Below are 18,543 nucleotides of genomic sequence, written 5' to 3'. Positions count from 1 at the left end.
TTCTTCTGCATCTTAAAAGCTGCCTTTTTCCCAGGGATCTTCTTTTTAAATGCAAATGCTTCTGGGAAAGGTCATATCACAGGTCCCTGAACACTGGCTAATATCTTAGCAGGGATTAGTTGGCAGCCAGCTGGAAACAACAACAGTTATAATATGGGCTCCAGGGGAGGGGGTGGAGAAGCCAGGGAGATGGAGGGACTCTTTGGGGGGAACTAGAGGCACCAAGGGGACAGTACTCAAAGGGTTAGTTCCACCAAAAGACTGTTTTCATAAGCCTTTGCCTATACCAAAATCTAAAAAAAAAAACAAAACAAAACCATAGAGGATCCTTTCTCAATACTTGGACATTCACTCATTTATTCACTTATTTATAGGCATTCATTTCATTCCATCCATCCACCTACCCATCCATCCATCCACCCATCCACTTATGAATACATCCATCCACCCACCCATCCATCCATCCACCTACCCATCCATCCATCCATCCATCCACCCATCCACCTATGAATCCATCCACCCACCCACCCATCCATCCATCCACCTATCCACCTATGAATGTATCAACCCACCCATCCCCCATCCCCCATCCCCCATCCATCCATCCTCCTATGAATCCATCCACCCACCCATCCATCCATACATCCACCCATCCATCCATCCATCCACCCATCCACCCATCCACCCATCCCTCCACCTATGAATTCATCCACGCACCCATCCACCATCCACCTATGCATTCATCCATCCATCTCTCCATCCATTCATCCATCCATCCGTCCATTCACCTATCCATCTGTCCAGAACAATATATGCATTGGAGAGGTTGTGGAGTTATGGAAGAATATGGGGAAAGTTGTAGGCTTTTCTCTGACACTGATTCCTAGGCCAAGTCAGTCTACCTCTCTGAGCTTTGCCCCTAACATAGGAACATCAATCATACCATACCTGTTGACTCAGGTTGTTGTAAATATCAAAAGAGATGCTAAAGGTGAAAGCACGTTGAGGGTATAAAGCAGGGATAAGACACTTAGCACTATTTTTAATCCTTCACCTCCTACACTTAATCTGGAACTGTGGCAACATGGGACAGACCTTCTATAGAGTTAATAACCAAAAAGTATATTTTTTGAGTCTCTACTGTGTGCCAGGTACTATGATAGGCTACAGAGACAGAGAGACAAAATATACAGTTTCTGCCTTCAAGCAGCTTTCTCGCCTGAGGGAGCCACCCAGGGAAGCAGTTCATTCTGACATGGGGTAATCCAGTTATAACAGAGGAATGGTCAGAATGCTGTCAAGGATACTTTCACCACCTGGAGAATCAGGGGAGGCTTCTTGGAAGAGGTGTCATGAAGGATCCATATTGACTAAATGTCTTTACAAATTATGGTTACATACCTGTACTTCCCTGGGGGAGACTGAATACACTGATGCTCTGGTGAGGCTGAGTTCCATCCTTATCATCCAGATGGCCTATAACCAAAGGACCTAGCAGCTCTCCACTGCTGACACTATACCTTCTCCTCTCCCAGGATCCTCAAGAAACAAGAAGATACAGCGAGGGAGGACACAATACAGGTTGACCGCCCTGCCAAAAAGAAATCTTGCTGTAGCTGATAAGAGTCCTCCTAGGCCTGCTCCATGCAGGCATGAGGTCATAGGACTTACCCCGAATCCTGAACATGGGCTCCTGCTTGGATGCTTCCACCACAGCCTGCCTAACCCTTTGTCTCTGTCAGCAACTTGCCTCCACCAATAGGAAAGGAAGCACATCCAGTCAGGAAAGCTGCTCTTGAAGCATTTTGGAGTCTTCTTTCTCTTCTCTCTCTAGACCCCAGGTACCCATTTTCCCCCAGCTTGGTTTTGTGGGGAAAAGAAACAGATGGGTTTTCCAGAAAAAAATCACCACGTGCCTTCACCTCCCTTCTGCTCCCCTTGCCCTTAGGAGCTGCAGCACCCTGGTTGCCATGGCAACTGCGCAGGGCCGACTTGCTGCTTCCTGTAGGCCAAAGATACAGCACTGGGGCAGGGCCAGGGCGGTGGGTCTTCCTTTGGCTCCTATTCTCTAGATATCAATGGGATGCTCTTGGCATATGCTTTGTGGACCTTGAGATGCCCACGTGGTGTTGAGAAAAGCAAGCCAGGGCGTTCATGTTCTATTGCACACCCCACCCCCAGGGGTCCTGCTCCTTGCCAGGCTGCAGAACCCCGCCTCTCAGCAGCCGCCATGCCTCCTGTATTTGTCCCCTTGGGGTCTCTGGATCGTGCCTTACAAGAAACCCACACCCACTCCTCTCAACCACCCACCCATGACCCTGACTCCAAGGTCGACTGTGGGTGATAAATGTGTGCCTGGGGTTAGGGAGTGGGCTTTCTTCCTGCTTAACTTTGACTAAGAGATGAAAAGAAAATGAGGGGAAAAAACCCATCTGCTGCTAAACAGAGCGACCATTTCTGGAGTATAAATAAGGTATATATAGCTCCATAAAAGCCATTTTCCAATGTTTCTCAAAATAGCTCTTCGAAAAATTGTACATGATGATTAATGGGGTAGATTGACATGAACGCAGTGAGGCCCAGCACCAGGTCCATAGTTACAGACTTCATTTTATTTTATTTTTTTCCAGAAGACTGTATTTAAAAAAAGAAAGTATGGTTGTGTTGTTGACATATAGCTGGTGTTTGAGAAGTGAGCAAGGTGTAGCTGCAGGCTTCAGCACCCCTAGGACTTCACCAGCATAGGGCACTTGCATTACAGGGAATGATCTGGGCCCATGTGTGGTCCCTCCGTCTGGCTGGTGGTGAGTTCCCAGCCCCAGCAGGGCTCAAGCATCATTGGCTGGCCGTTAGGGGGGCTGGCAAGGGGAGGGCATTCTTGCCCTGGGTGGGAGCCTGGATGAAAAGATCATAAAGATCACTCCCCATTACCACTCCAGGGTTGCAGGCCCAACCCCACAGAAAAGTGAGTGGTAACCATACCCAAATGGGACGAAATAGGAAGGGAGAGGAGCAGAAAGTGTCCACAGGCCTCCAAGAAGATTCAAGACAACTGTACACAGCCAGCCAGGCAGGAGAGAGTCTGCTGGTCAGAGTTCCCAAGGGTGTTCCCTTGTAGCCTCCTCCCTGGACTCCTAAAAGGGTCAGGGCCCCATGAGTCACCAGGCAAGTGCCTGCCTCCTTTTTGCAGGCTTTTCTCTCCCTCATTTAGTGCTTGGAGGCACAAGGGAGCCCATGGAGGGTGGAGCACAAAAGCCAGCACTGAGCACCAGGAGGTGCCGCATGATCTTGGGTAAGCCAGATCCCTGTCTGGGCCACCATTTCATCAGTAAAATGAAGGGTGGGCTCTTTGATGCTTCTGGCTCTTCTTGCTCAGAGTGCTTATGATAATACCTTCATTTTCCAACTTAGGCTGGCCCTGGCCCCCAGTCCAAATTTGAAAGGATCTCACAGGAAACTCCTTTCTCTAAGAGAGGGCCCTGGCAATTGTCTCCTTCGTGGGATGCAGGGGATGATGGGTTACCCAGAAGTGGCCCTCCAATATCTGTGTGGGTGTGTGTTGCTGTGTGAATATGTGTGGTTGTGGGGGTGGGGGCAGATAGGGGATAGGGATCGCCATAAAGAAAGTAAATCAAATCCCCTGCTTCTGAAAACAAAAAAGCAGAGATGGCAGTTGGAATTTATGGGGCAAGTAGGCTATATCTGGAGTTGCCCAAGCCCACAGATACCTTTATCCCCTATACGGAGTCCCTGGCTTGGGGATGCATTTTTCCATTTAGGAAAAGGGCATTCAGGGTTTAGAGCAGGGTGGAATGACCCTAGTGCCTGACCTTACAGCATGTGGGGTAAATCCCCACAAAGCCTCAAAGGTCCAGGCAGACGATTCCATTTACAATAGCACCAAAAACCATAAGATACCTCGGAATAAACCTAACCAAAGAGGTAAAGGATCTATACTCTAGGAACTACAAAACACTCATGAAAGAAATTGAAGAAGACACAAAAAGATGGAAAAATATTCCATGCTCATGGATCGGAAGAATAAACATTGTTAAAAATGTCTATGCTACCCAGAGTGATCTATACTTTCAATGCCATCCCGATCAAAATTGCAATGACATTTTTCAAGGTGCTGGAACAAACAATCCTAAAATTTGTATGGAATCAGAAAAGACCCCGAATTGCCAAGGAAATGTTGAAAAAGAAAAAGCTGGGGGCATCACATTGCCCGATTTCAAGCTGTATTACAAAGCTGTGATCACAAAGACAGCATGGTACTGGCACAAAAACAGACATATAGACCAGTGGAACAGAACAGAGAACCCAGATATGGACCCTCAACTCTATGGTCAAATAATCTTTGACAAAGCAGGAAAAAACATGCAATGGAAAAAAGACAGTCTCTTCAATAAATGGTGCTGGGAAAATTGGACAGCCACATGCAGAAGAATGAAACTCGACCATTCTCTAACACCATTCACAAAGATAAACTCAAAGTGGATGAAAGACCTCAATGTGAGACAGGAATCCATCCAAATCCTAGAGGAGAACATAGGCAGTAACCTCTTTGACATCGCCCACAGCAACTTCTTTCAAGATACATCTCCAAAAGCTAGTGAAACAAAAGCAAAAATGAACTTTTGGGACTTCATCAAGATAAAAAACTTCTGCACAGCAAAGGGAACATCAACAAAACAAAGAGGCAACCCACAGAATGGGAGAAGATATTTGCAAATGACACTACAGATAAAGGGCTGGTATCCAGGATCTATAAAGAACTATAAAGAACTTCTCAAACTCAACACCCAAAAAACAAATAAGTCAAAAAGTGGGCAGAAGATATGAAAAGACACTTCTCTGAAGAAGACATACAAATGGCTAACAGACACATGAAAAAATATTCGTCATCATTAGCCATCAGGGAAATCCAAATCAAAACTACCTTACACCAGTTAGAATGGCAAAAATGGACAGGGAAAGAAACAACAAATGTTGGAGAGGTTGTGGAGAAAGGGGAACCCTCTTACACTGTTGGTGGGAATGCAAGTTGGTACAGCCACTTTGGAAAACAGTCTATTTAAAAATAGAGCTACTCTATGACCCAGCAATTGCACTACTGGGTATTTACCCCAAAGACACAGATGTAGTAAAAAGAAGGGTCATATGCACCCCAATGTTCATAGCAGCAATGTCCGCAATAGCCAAACTGTGGAAAGAGCCGAGATGCCCTTCAGCAGATGAATGGATAAAGAAGATGTGGTCCATATATACAATGGAATATTACTGAGCCATCAGAAAGGATGAATACCCAACTTTTGCATCAACATGGATGGGACTGGAGGAGATTATGCTAAGTGAAATAAGTCAAGCAGAGAAAGTCAATTATCATATGGTTTCACTTATTTGTGGAATATAAGGAAGAGCATGGAGGACATTAGGAGAAGGAAGGGAAAAATGGGGGGGGGGGGAATTGGAGGGAGAGATGAACCATGAGAGACTATGGACTCTGAGAAACAAACAGGGTTTTAGAGGGGAGGGGGGAGGGGGGATTGGTTAGCCCAGTGATGGGTATTAAGGAGGGCACATACTGCATGGAGCACTGGGTGTTATACGAAAACAATGGATCGTGGATCACCACATCAAAAACCAATGATGTATTGTATGGTGACTAACATAACATAATAAAATTAAAAAAAAAAAAAAAAAGTCCAGGCAGAGAAGAGAGGGCAGGAAGGATCTTTAGGCCCCTGCTGATTCTTTCTCTAACCCCACTTGAAACAAGTATGGAGGATGGGACTTCAGAGAGACTCTGAGAAGTTCTGTGTCCCCAGGTTGAAGCTTCCCCTTCTCTCCCCATTCCCTTTACACTATCAAGGTGATCAAAGTCACGCTTGTGGCTATGAGCCTGTCCCAGGGCCAGGCAGAGTGCTGTCAGAGAAACCTCTGGCTCCAAACCATTTACATTGCTGCAGTGATCTTGAGTGAGTCACCTGGCCAGGTTTCCTGTTCGTCTGTAGATCAGAGGTTTCAGTGTCTACCCCACAAGGACACTTTAAGTATTAAATGAGGCAATGAATGTGAAATACTTAGCACAATGCCCAGCACACATAGGTGCTAACAGGTAGGGGCTACCATTGTTGTCAACACTGAGTCACTGCCCAGACCACTAGCCTTGTCCTAATTTCAGATTGAGAACCAGCTAACACTTACTAAGCATCTCCCCGTAAGTGGGTGCTCTCACAAACACTACCTCATTTGAGTACCCAGTTGCTGAGCCCATTTGCCTGGCATATGGGCTTGTTTTCATCATTGCCTCTTGGCCCTATTCTCCTTTGTTCCTGTGGGTTTCCCTGGTTTTCCAATCAGTACCCATATTTTATACTATCTATGGTCTGCTTCCACATAATCCACATAATCCACTCTGCCTCTCTGAGTGTGGTTCTCCAGGACGCAGACAGCAGCTGAGCCCTGGTACCAGGGTGTTTACCTAAGAATGATCTGTGCTCATTACCATCCTTGGCCCCACATTTTCTTCCCTATTCCGACTCCTTGTGCTGCTTCTGGCATCTGCTGCTGCCCTCAGCCCTGAGTTGCCAAACCAGGGACTTCAACACCAAACCAAAGACCTGGTTGTTTTTATGGGTTTTTGTTTGTTTGTTTTATTTGAGAGAGAGAGAGAGAGAGAACATGTACAGGGTGGAGGGGCAGAGGGAGAGGGAGAGAGAAACTCAAGCAGACTCCACACTGAGCGTGTAGCCTGATGGGGCTCTATCTCACAACCTGAGATCACGACCTGAGCGAAAACTGAGAGTTGGATGATTTAACTGACTGAGCCACCCAGACACCCTGCCCCAGCTGTTTTGTTGCTTGTCTAGCATTTATCTTAGTTGACAGTCTGTTTGGGTTCTTTTCTGTTCCTCTGTGATACCCTAGCTTTCTTCTACCTCTCTCCATCCTGTACTCTTTCTCTGTTCTTAACACTTCCACCCAATCTTGGACTCCCCTCTTCCATACTCTACCCCCTGGGCCCATTCCAAGCCACACCTGTATGTTCTATCAAAAATAGCTCAACCCTTTGTCTCTGTCACTAGCAGTCAATGCCCCAAAGGATCTTAAACCAATTTCAGCTAAGGTATTAATGCAAATGGTGGTTTAAGGTCTATATGTCTACTTTAACAAAGAATTTTAAAGGAGGCAAAACTCTAGCTCAAGGGAATAAATCCCTAGTGGTCATGGGGGTCAAGTATTTAGGACAGAGCTGCCTTCTCCTAAGGTGGTTTGCTTCAAGTATTTTGGGACTCTGTCTCTGGGTTCATATATGTTTATAATTGTTATGTCTTCTTTATGAATTGACCCTTTATCATTATAAGGTGTCCTTCTTGCCTTTGGTAACAATTTTTGTCTTAAAGTCTATTTTGTCTGATATTAGTAGAGGAACTCCAGCTCTCTTTTGGTTGCTATTGCTATAACATTTTCCATTCTTGTACTTTCTCCCTATTTATGCTTTTAAATCTAAACTGAGTCTCTCGTAGACAACATATAGTACGATCATATTTTTTAATATATTCTTCCAATCTCTGCCTTTTCATTGGAAAGTTTACTCTGTTTACATTTAACATATTGGGTAAAGTCAGATTTATGTCGGCCATTTTGCTGTTTCTTTTCTATATTTCATAAGTCTTTTTGTTCTCTATTTCTCCACTACTGCCTTCTTTTGTGTTAAATAGTTATTTTCTAGTGTACTATTTTAATTATCTTGTTATTTCATTTATTATATATTTTTTAACTTATTTTCTTGGTTAGTGCCCTGGAAGTAACCCTTAATATCTCAGTTTATAACAATCTAGTTTGGATCAATATCAACTTAATTTCAATACTGCACAAAACATTCCTCCTGTATCGTTCCATTCCCCTCTCCTGTATGTTGTTATTGTCACAAATTACATCTTTATACATTTTCTTCCCATGAACATAGATTTATTGTTATTGCTTTTATGCAGTTCTCTTTGAAATCAGATTTTAAAAGAAGTTATAAACAAAAAAATGGATTCATACTATTTCCTACATTTAATTATGTAATTACTTTTAGCAGTGCTCTTTATTTCTTCATGTTGATTCAAGTTACTATCTAGTGTCTTTCACTTCACCAGTATTTCTTGTAGGGAAGGTCTGCTAAAGACCACCCCTCTCAGTTTTGTTTATATGAAAATGTCTTGATTTATCTTTCAGTTTTGAAAGATAGTTTTGTCAGATATTGAACTTTCGGTTGACAGGGTTATTTTCCCCTTGCTACTTTGAATATACCATCCACTGTTTCTGGCCCCATGGTTTCTGATGAGAAATTAGCTGTTAATCTTATTGAGGCCCTTTTGTATGTGATGAGTTGCTTCTCTCTTGCTGCTCTCAAAATTCTTTGTCTTTGGCTTTCAACAGTTTGATTTTGATGTATCTAGCTGTAGATCTCTTTGAGTTTATCCTACTTGGAGTTTGTTGAGCTTCTTGGATGTGTAGATCGATGGATTTCATCAAATTTGGGGAGGTTTTAGTCATTATTTCCTTAAATATTCTTTATATCCCTTACTCCCTCTCCTTTCCTTCTAGAACTCCTGTGATGTACATGTTGGCATGCTTGATGGTGCCCACAGGTTTCTGAGGTTTTGTTCATTTTTCTCCATTATTTTTTGTGTTCCCCAGACTGGATAATCTCAACAGCCCCATCTTCAAGTTCACTGATTCTTTATTCTGCCTGCTCAAATATGGTATTGGGAACTTCTAGTGAAATTTTCGTTTCCATTCTTGTACTTTTCAATTCCAGAATTTCTGTTTGGTCCCTTTTATGTTTATATCTTTATAGATTCTCTCTATTTGGTGGGACATTGTTCTCAGACTTTCCTTTAGTTCATTAGACATGGCTTCCTTTAGGTCTTTGAACATATTTAAAATAGCTGGTTTAAAGTTTCAAAGACCTCACATTGCTAGCCATCTGTACTGTGCACAAATCAAGTTCTGCTTGCCAGTCCTTGCTTCCTTCCTCACACTTCACACATTTCCAGGACTTGTCTTATGCCTTAGCCCCACCTCTAACCTCCTCCCTAAAGCCTTTCCTGTCTTTTGGATTGGAGGAGGGATATGAAACTCAGAAATCTTTCAGGTCTGAGAACCATCCCCTCCACCTTGAGCTTCTGGATATCCTGCTGGAGATGAGCTGCCCAAGGATATATCCACCTCCTTGAGGAAGTGAAAGAAGGCCAGAAATCCTCAGGCAGTGTTCCCTTTCCTGCCAAGAAGCCAGACATTCCACAAAATTTCACTCAGAAGGGATAGGTAGGGGAATACTACAGATCAGAAGTGTCTAATTACTTCAAAATAATGAAATCACAGTACACGAACATACAGAAACAAAGATTTAAGTAACCTCTTGCTGACTGGGCTTAGGAGCACTGTCACCTCTCCTCTTGTTATTTGGGGGGAAAGAAATTGGCTACACAATTCCCAACCAAGTTCAGTCAAAGTCTATAGGATTTTACTTTATCACTTATTTCTTCCCTTCTTATCTGGGTGTGTGTGTGTCAGGGTGAGAGGGGTAGAGATGGTGATGGTTGACATGATGTAGGGTCTTTCTATACCTCCCCCACTTCCTAACTCCATTAATATCCCTATTAATAAATATGTTAATTATCAGCAGTAACAGTAACAAAGAACATCATAACTCCAACTTTCACACAATTCGGTGGAGCCAGTTTCAGTGAAGTGCCCTACTTAGAAGAACCTTCCTGGAAATGATGGGGGTTGGGAAACCATATGGTGCTTGGATGAGAACCTGAAATCAATGTAGAACCTGAGAAGCATTTGGTGAGGTTGTGTTCATTTATCATCTTGGGGCAGGATGGAGTCAAGTCCAAGAATGGACCCCTCTGTTAGGGCTGGAATTTCATCAGCACTTTGGCTCTGATTCAGAAGTGGTACTTGCAAGCTCTTAACATAGCACCAGGAGACTCCCCGCCCAGCAAATGAGGACTCTTAGGGCCAGTGAGGCATGTGCCATCATAATGAATTATGACTGGATCCATCTGACCTATAAAAGTAAATACTACCCATAAAAACTCTGCACTACTAAGCAAAAATGCCCAAAGAACATGGACAGAAGGAATGGGATTTTTTTTACTTGGAATTGAAACAGGTAGAGCTCAAGGAGCCTCATAATGCAGCTGAGTAAGATGACCATGGAAGTAGAATTCATTGAGCATGTGTAGCACCAGGTCAAGGACAGAGTGTCAGGGTATGATTTACCATCCAGTCCATAGGCTCCCCAAGGCCATTCGGTAATGATATTATATTGTGCTTATTTGTACACAGTGCCCACAGGGCTGTAATGAGTGAAATGCACTGGACTGAACTCCTAAGCATTCATCTCTGCCTCATGCTTGGCACAGTGTCTGGCAAACAATGTTTGCCTTGTAGGAACAGTTAAGAACAGAGCATCATTTCTCAAGAACAGGCCCAGCACTTGGTGAGCCACTCCATTGGAGCCCCAGTTCCCAGAGGCTAGATGACTGGGTCCCTGTGGTCTGGTAGACCCATGGGGTTGCCTCACTGGTTCAAAATGAGCTGCTGCTTCTGGCTCTTAAAACAGAGTGCTGAGAACATTCCAGCTGCTGTGATTCAATTGCATTTCAGACAGTGTGATGCCCATCAGAGCATTCCATCTCATCACCCTGCAGCCTCCCCAGCTGTTGCTAGTAGCAATCCATTACCCTCGGGTGGCTCAACAACTCAATCTGACTTGGGCTCCATGCCTCTGTGCATAAAAGATGCTTCTTTACCTGGTTCTCTTCCTTCCTGGTATGGAACCGACCATCTTTACCCAGACTGTGCCTGTCCCAGATGTTTTCTCTAACCGCTAACGATCTGTTCAGAATAAGAACCTGCACACAAGTTGTGTGGCTTTAGGCAAAAGCTGGAACTTCTTGGTGCTCTGAGCCTAGCTTCCAAATCTGTAAAATAGTGTTCTCTGTCCTACTGTCTGCTAGTGTGAAGGTCAAACAAGAACTCTGGGGAAAGGGTTTAGACAACTGAAAGCCTCTAGCAAATGTTAGTTATTACATCATCTGTCTCCCTGTGCAAAAGACCAAAACAAAATAAGGAAGAAAGAAAGTCCCACACTTCTTGGCAACCAGGAGAAGCTGGGGCCTTAAGTAAGAGGATCTCCTATTTCTCTGGGCTAGTAGAATAAGGAAAACTTGCATTCCTTCAAGCTACAGACTTCTGTCTAAGAATGCTTTGTATCTTTCCACTCTGCCTTGAAATGGGACAGGAGCCCAGCATCACAGACTACAAGGTTCTCACTGGCAGGGTTCTGGTCTCATTCATTTTTCTATTTACATAATAGATGCTAGGTGTGGATGTGTAGTTTTGTTGCCCAGTCAAGACTTCAGATAGTGCACTCCTAATCAAACCACCTTTACATATATGGTTTACAGACTCTTTCATTTTAGGATGGTGAAAAGCTCTGGAGTTGGAGGGGAGTGATGGTTGCACACAATATTGTGACTGTACTCAATGTCACTGAATTGTGCATTTGTAAATGGTTAAAATTGCAAATTTTACATTTTGTATATTTTACCATAATACATTTTTTTCAGAAAACACTTTCACAAACAATTATGTTCCATGAATGAATATAGGATTGATTCTCTTCAATGCCCAACAACTGAGGGTGTAAGACATTTCTCTCAGGTTTTATCAGAGATAAGGGAGCAGAAAGGAAGGCAGGCTTACTTAATGCCCTCAATGCTTCAGTGTACTCAAGGGGAAGAAATACCTAGAAACCCACAAGTATACAGTAGAATTCCATAAAAATACCATGACCACAATCCCCCGGGTCCCCTTCCCTTAAGGGCCTCAACCAGCCCCACCCCACCCTGAATTCTCCTAGCACTTCTGCCTCTGCACACCCTTCTCTTTAGGAATTTGGCTCCATTCCTTGTAGATAAGCTCCTGGAGACAGGACTTCCATATCCTCTATGTCCACAGGAGGGGCTAACCTGGTCCCAGAGTGTGGACTCGATAAGAGTGTGTTGAATGACACAAAAAAATGAATGGCAAAAGTCTTTTGTTATTCCTGAAATTTTGTTGCATTGCCTACAGTGGGAAACACACTCATTAGCATCCAGAAATACTTTGGTTTAGCAAGATTTATGCTGTAATCGTTTATGGTAAGGACACTAGGAACTAGCATAGGAGGACTGGAGTAGAGAGGACCCGAATACTGTGTTCTGTGATGAAGGGCTGACTCTGACTTGGGCATTACATTGTTCTGAGGGACTCAACAGGCCGGATTAGGGCCAGCCAGCACAGAGCATGGGGATTGCAACCTATCCTAAGGAAGTTTGTCCCCGTAATCACTGCCCAGCAATGGAACAGGCTGTCTCACCAGATACTGAGCTCCCTGATACTAGAGGTATTCAAGCAGATGTTGAACACTCTGCTCCCAGGATTGCCTCTACCTCTACCCCACCAACCCTGAGAGTCTGGGATTGTTTTGAACCGAGACTGACGTCAAAGTATACAGTGTAAGGCGTGCCGGGGAGTCTGGATGAGTTGACCGGGAACTGTCCCTGGACCAGGAGAATGTTGAGCCAGTCCATTTCTGAGTCTTACCACTCACCCTTCTCCACTTTCTCCCCTGCCCCACTTCTGCCCCACTTTTCCCTCCCTTTCCCGTGTTCTGTATCTTTTTCTCTTTCCGCCACCCCCTCCTCCAGGCTGCTCCCACTGCCCGGGAGTAGAAGGCACCTGGCCTGAAGGTCTCCCCACGCCTCCGCAGCTGGCCTGGCCTGGGGAGAGGTGCTGCATCTTCGCTCTCTGCTGCAGCAAGTGAAATTACCAGCTTCACTCTGCGGGTCTACTCAAATCAGCCTTTCACGTCTGATGGATTTAAAAACATGCTAGAAGTCAGCATCTTAAATCCAAGAAACACAAACAAGCAGATGAGGCTGCATTTTCCTCCCTCTGTGCCCGCCCCACCCTCTTCCCTTCCTCCCACTCTCTCCTGCCCCTCCCAAGGCAGGTTTCATTCACGAGGCCCATCTCCCCGCCCCCCAGTCCATCCCTCCCCTTCTCTAGCTGGCGCACAGTCTTCAGCCTGAGCAGTGGCTGGGAGCCCTGGGGTTTAGGTTGCCTCCTCAACTCTGCGGGACACAAATAAGGCCACCCAGCAGTGAATGCCAACACCCTCGCTCCCAGCGTGGCCAGGGGGGTCTTCTGCCCTGGCAGCTGCGACGGAACCCAGGGCGGGCTCACCAACCTCCCTCCTGTCCCAGACGAGGAGGCTGTGGCCCGGCAGGAAGGGTGACCTGCTGCGTTCAGAGGTCAGTGAGCGGTCACGCGGGCTCCTGGCCCACTGCCCCGGCAGTCCACAGCCAGCCTTCCCAAGCCTGTGTGTTCAGTTTTCTGGGAACGCCATTTGCTACCCCAGAGCCCCACAGCTCCCAGCAATCCTCCTGTGAGAGTTTCTCAGGCTCTGGTCACAGCAGGTCTGTCCCCGGATATTCACTGGGGACCCTCTTTGGGGCCTTGGCCCACTTCGGTTGACCTAGCCCAATTTTCTCCAGCTATAATTTAAGTCATATTCCCTTTAAGCCCTGAGTGCCATCTCTTTGAGACTTGATAAATGGGCCCCCCAGCATGTCATCTGCCTGTGGGGCAGTGGCCGGCTCTGGGGCTGCACTGGGGAGGCCAGGAGAGCTGTCTCACCTGGAAAAGGCTCAACTGCTCTGCCCGCAGCTCAGGCAGACGTGGTGGTTCCAGCTGGTGGTCCTCAACCTTGGATGCCCCCTGGCATCACCGGAGTGGTTTTTCTTTATCTTTACTAGCTTATTTATTTTTATTTATTCTACTTCTTCTTGTTTTATCATTTAAAAAAAAATAATGCCGATCCTCGCCCCCCACACACACACACGCCAGAATTTCTGATGTAAGTAAAGTTAAAAGAGCTTTAAAATTTTGTTTAATATTACCATTATTAGCAATAAAAATAATGGAATGGAATAATGGAAAGAGAAAAATCTTCTGCTTGTGTGTGAACATTTTCTTGACCTTGGATCTGCTCTTTGTACCTCTGTCTTTGCCCATGCTGTTCCCTCCAGTTGGATTCTTGAAGAGAATTTCAAGGACTTGCTGACGGCCACGTAACCAGCCATCAGTGAGGCCGATGGCCTAACAGGGTTCTGAGGCCTCCGTAGCATTACACGCCCTCTCAGTTACCAGGCCTTCGAAAGCCGCCATGTGCTGATGCTCTACACTCACGAGGGACAGTTGGGGCTCAGGTGCTACACCAAATTCATCGTGTGTCTGTGGATAGAGCACTCACGCACACACACACACAGAACCATACACACATACCACACACTCAGACACTCATACATGCACACACACTCATGCAGGTACCACACACACCACATACACACCACACACGCCGCACACTCAGACACAACTCACACACACATACACCAAATACTTACATACCATACACACACCACACGCTCAGATATCACACACACACCATATACTTACACACCATACACACACACACGCTCAGATATCACACACACACCATATACTTACACACCATACACACACCACACGCTCAGATATCACACACACACCAAATACTTACATACCATACACACACACACGCTCAGATATCACACACACACCATATACTTACACACCATACACACACACACGCTCAGATATCACACACACACCATATACTTACACATCATACATACACACACGCTCAGATATCACACACACACCATATACTTACACACCATACACACACCACACGCTCAGATATCACACACACACCATATACTTACACACCATACACACACCACACGCTCAGATATCACACACACACCATATACTTACACACCATAGACACACCACACGCTCAGATATCACACACACACCAAATACTTACACACCATACACACACCACACGCTCAGATATCACACACACACCATATACTTACACACCATAGACACACCACACGCTCAGATATCACACACACACCAAATACTTACACACCATACACACACCACACGCTCAGATATCACACACACACCATATACTTACACACCATACACACACACACGCTCAGATATCACACACACACCATATACTTACACACCATACACACACACATACCACATCACATACTCAGATACTACACGCTCACACATGTACCACACATATTACACACTCACACACATTCCGACACACCACACACACTCTCATACTCGCATGCACACATTCACCAAACACACACGTACCACGCACACCACACACACACACCACACACACTGAGGAAACTGCACGCTCTACCCATTCCAGTTTCATCCCTGACTCCCTCCCCAGTAGTCCCACCACTGATGGCTTGAAATACTTTTCATGAGAGTTTGAATATATGCCACCGTGCCAAGCAATATACTATGCCCTTGGACCATAAAAACGGAGAAAAAAATCAAGGAGCCCAAAGTCAGTGGAACTTAACTAGCAGAGAGATGGGAAATGAGAGGGACAGGGCAGGATGCCCTGCGATGTGGGAAGTTAGTGAGAGACTAAGTTGTCCCTGGGTTTGGAGTGGGGGGAAGCTGCCTTTTGTGCCCTCAGACAAAGACAGAAGGGGAGCAGTGGGGAGTAGCGATGACAGGAAGAGAAGTGGGAGAGGGCAGGCGGTTTGGGGATCCAGCCGGGCTGGCTGCCAGGCTTGTGGGCAGATGTGGGACGAGGATTCTGGGGTTGGGGATGTAGAATGAATCCGGGGATGTAAGCAGATGAGGCCAAACCTTGAGAGCCTGCCTGGACCAGAGGAGTTTAAATGCCATCTTGTCAGTGATGAGGAACCCGTGGAGGGTTTTAAACAGGGAAGTGACAGGGTCAAATCTGTCACTCAGGGCAGGAAGACAGGGGAGGCTTTCTGGCGCTGGTCCCAGGATCCTGTGCTGAGAGGACCAGGGTGTGGTGAGAAGGGAGAAAGAACCTCATAACCAACCAACCTCAACTTTCAACATGACCCGTGTTTGCCCATGAACCAGGCCACATTTTATCCCTTGGCTTCCCTCTCTGCCTTCCCACAGCCCAGTGTGTTCCCAGGCTGGCCATTTCTTCCCCTACTGGGATAGGGAAGCTGAAGAGCTCCATCAAAATCTGACTTTTGCTCCTTGTCCTGCTTCTATTCTTGCTGGGACTTGCACCCCTACTTTACACGTCTCTTTAGTGCAAATAATGTGTGTCCTCCTTGTAAAGGACAAGGAGTTAATGATTTCTTTGGAAGTCATCCAGCACAGGATATAACATCTAAGGAAGGACTGGGCGAGAATGACCCCATGAAGCCATCATGTGCATATTCCAGCCCACGGGTGCTGGACATCTTGGTACCAAGACCTCCTGACTTCAAGGAATAAGTGACTTATAGAGGACACCTGCACCCTTATCCTTGTTCAAACCAGTTCCAGGATGCCTAAGAGGACACTTATACCAGACCACAATCCTCAATAAAACCCCAGACCCCAAGCAAAGACGAGACTCTCCTTTTCTTTTCCGAGTCTCCCACATGCTCTGTATCTGCGCTCTCTCTGTATCTTCAATAAACTCTGCTCTCACTTCCTGCTGGCTTGCGTTTGATTTCCATCCTGCACATAGCCAAGGAGCCCCTCTGTGCACTTGGACCCAGCCGGGCTACATCAATCCCATACCTTAAGTCACTAAATCTCAACCACTGATTTTTTTTCCAATTAAATCCAGTGAGCCTTAGGAAACATGGTTTCTCAGGAGGTGGGGGCTTAGGGATTATACACTGCAAACCTCAAGCCAAATAAAATTAGATTTTGTATCATCCACTACTTTGAATTCTCCAGGTCCGAATTTCCTCCATGCACATAAATAGTCAAAGCTAGATGTGGTTTGTGGACTGGGCAGGGGTTAAGAGAAAACCCAGGACTATACAGCACTTTAGAGTTTACAAGTTTCTTCCACGACACCCTCTGTAGATCAACTTCTGTCTGTGGAACTGGAGACTTATGAGCATGAGGACCTCCTCCAGAGCATGGCTGTGAGCAACAGAGCTAGGACTTGTCCAGCCCCCGAATTCCTTTTTTTTTTTTTTAAGATTTTATTTATTTATTTGACAGAGAGAGACACAGCAAAAGAGGGAACACAAGCATGGGGAGTGGGAGAGGGAGAAGCGGGCTTCCCACCGAGCAGGGAGCCCGATGTGGGGCTCGATCCCAGGACCCTAGGATCATGACCTGAGCTGAAGGCAGACGCTTAACGACTGAGCCACCCAGGCGCCCCCAGCCCCCGAATTCTTAAGTCTGGGGCCAGAGTCACTGCGCTTAGATGTGACCATATTGTTTGCCCTCCACTTCCATCTGCTACTTGTCAATCCCAGCCCCCTTTCCACCCCGGATCCTGAACACCTGTGCAGCCCTCCTCCTCCCACCCATTCCCTCAACTTCCTCAGAAGCCCACCTCTCCGCAGGTCTCCTTGTTTGGGAACACTCTGGGGAGCGACACATGAAAGGGAATCTAATCAGAGATCATCAATAGGCAATATTAGCAGAGCCAAATGAAGTCCCCGGCTGGATGAGAGTCAGCCAGCCCTGGCCAGCAGGCAGCCAGGACCTCTAATTCCATTTCCTCTTGGTTATTAAAATGATTTTCCAAGAGATAGTCCCATCTCAGGAGAGTCACAGACTAATAAAGTGCAGTCAAGGGCCCAGAGAAGACCTGTATCCATGCCCCCCTCCCGTTTCCTTTGGCTGCTCACTGGCAAAGCCTCCGGGGGGTGTTTCTGCAGTGGGGAGGGACCTTCATTTTCCCTCTTGAGCCATATTTCTCACCCTGACCCTGCCCCCACAAAAAGCCCAGCAGCCCTCCTCCTTTCACTGAAAACTCAGGCACCGGATCTCCTTGGACAGCTCTGAGCCCAGGGTCACGAAATAAGGGCCGTGGAACTGCAGAATGGGAGAGTCAGATTCTTCCGGCCGGCCGTGCGGGCAGGGGAAGGGGGCACCTGGGGATCATGCCCAGCGAGCACCTTCGTTTCATAGACGAGAACCCCTAGGCCTAGAGGGGGCCACACAGGAGGTCCCAAGAACAGGAGCAACCGGTGAAACTGGCAACGGGCAAGAGAGTCATGGCAGCAAGTCATTATCTGCCCCTTCGGCAACTATTTACCCCATGTCTCTGATGGGCCATGGGACTCTACTCAACACTGAAGCACACACATAAGTGAGCTGTAGAACCTTCCCTCCAGGAGACTGCAGTCTCGGGGCTGGGGAGGGGGGCAGCGAACACAAAACCAGATACTGCTAATGGAGCATCGTAAGTGTGGGCACAGAGAGCTGCCCAGGACACAGGGAGCCGAGTGGGGAGGCTCACAGAGGCCAACGTGTCTGAGTCCTGGAGGCGCTCAGAACCCAGCAGAAGTCGGAGCCTTAGCCTGTAATCAGCAATGACAGCGGACATACACC

The 18,543-nt window shown here is 46.3% G+C and overlaps 1 protein-coding gene and 1 long non-coding RNA gene across 17 annotated transcripts in view; both read left to right on the top strand.

The window, feature by feature from the left end:
• The window catches only part of LOC144382337 (uncharacterized), a 1,106,857-nt gene that overhangs the window by 672,855 nt on the left and 415,459 nt on the right, over positions 1-18,543 (top strand). The window lies entirely within an intron of this gene.
• CRACR2A (calcium release activated channel regulator 2A) overlaps positions 1-18,543 on the top strand; it is a 153,658-nt gene that overhangs the window by 118,767 nt on the left and 16,348 nt on the right. For 9 of the 16 annotated variants that reach the window (XM_078075499.1, XM_078075495.1, XM_078075494.1 and 6 more), the window contains one exon: positions 16,147-16,676. The exons of 3 other annotated variants lie outside the window; for them this stretch is intronic. In XM_078075499.1, coding sequence (XP_077931625.1) covers positions 16,147-16,363 — 217 coding nt within the window. In that variant the 3' untranslated portion in view covers positions 16,364-16,676. Of the gene's footprint in view, positions 1-1,535; positions 4,061-12,764; positions 15,183-16,146; positions 16,677-18,543 lie in introns of those variants that run through there. 4 more of the 16 variants (XR_013449060.1, XM_078075501.1, XM_078075502.1 and 1 more) reach the window with 4 other exon arrangements.

This window comes from Halichoerus grypus, chromosome 6 (assembly GCF_964656455.1).
Source record: "Halichoerus grypus chromosome 6, mHalGry1.hap1.1, whole genome shotgun sequence".
NCBI lineage: Eukaryota > Metazoa > Chordata > Mammalia > Carnivora > Phocidae > Halichoerus > Halichoerus grypus.
Note: the sequence above shows the minus strand (reverse complement) of the source record. Positions and strands in the feature narration are given on the sequence as shown.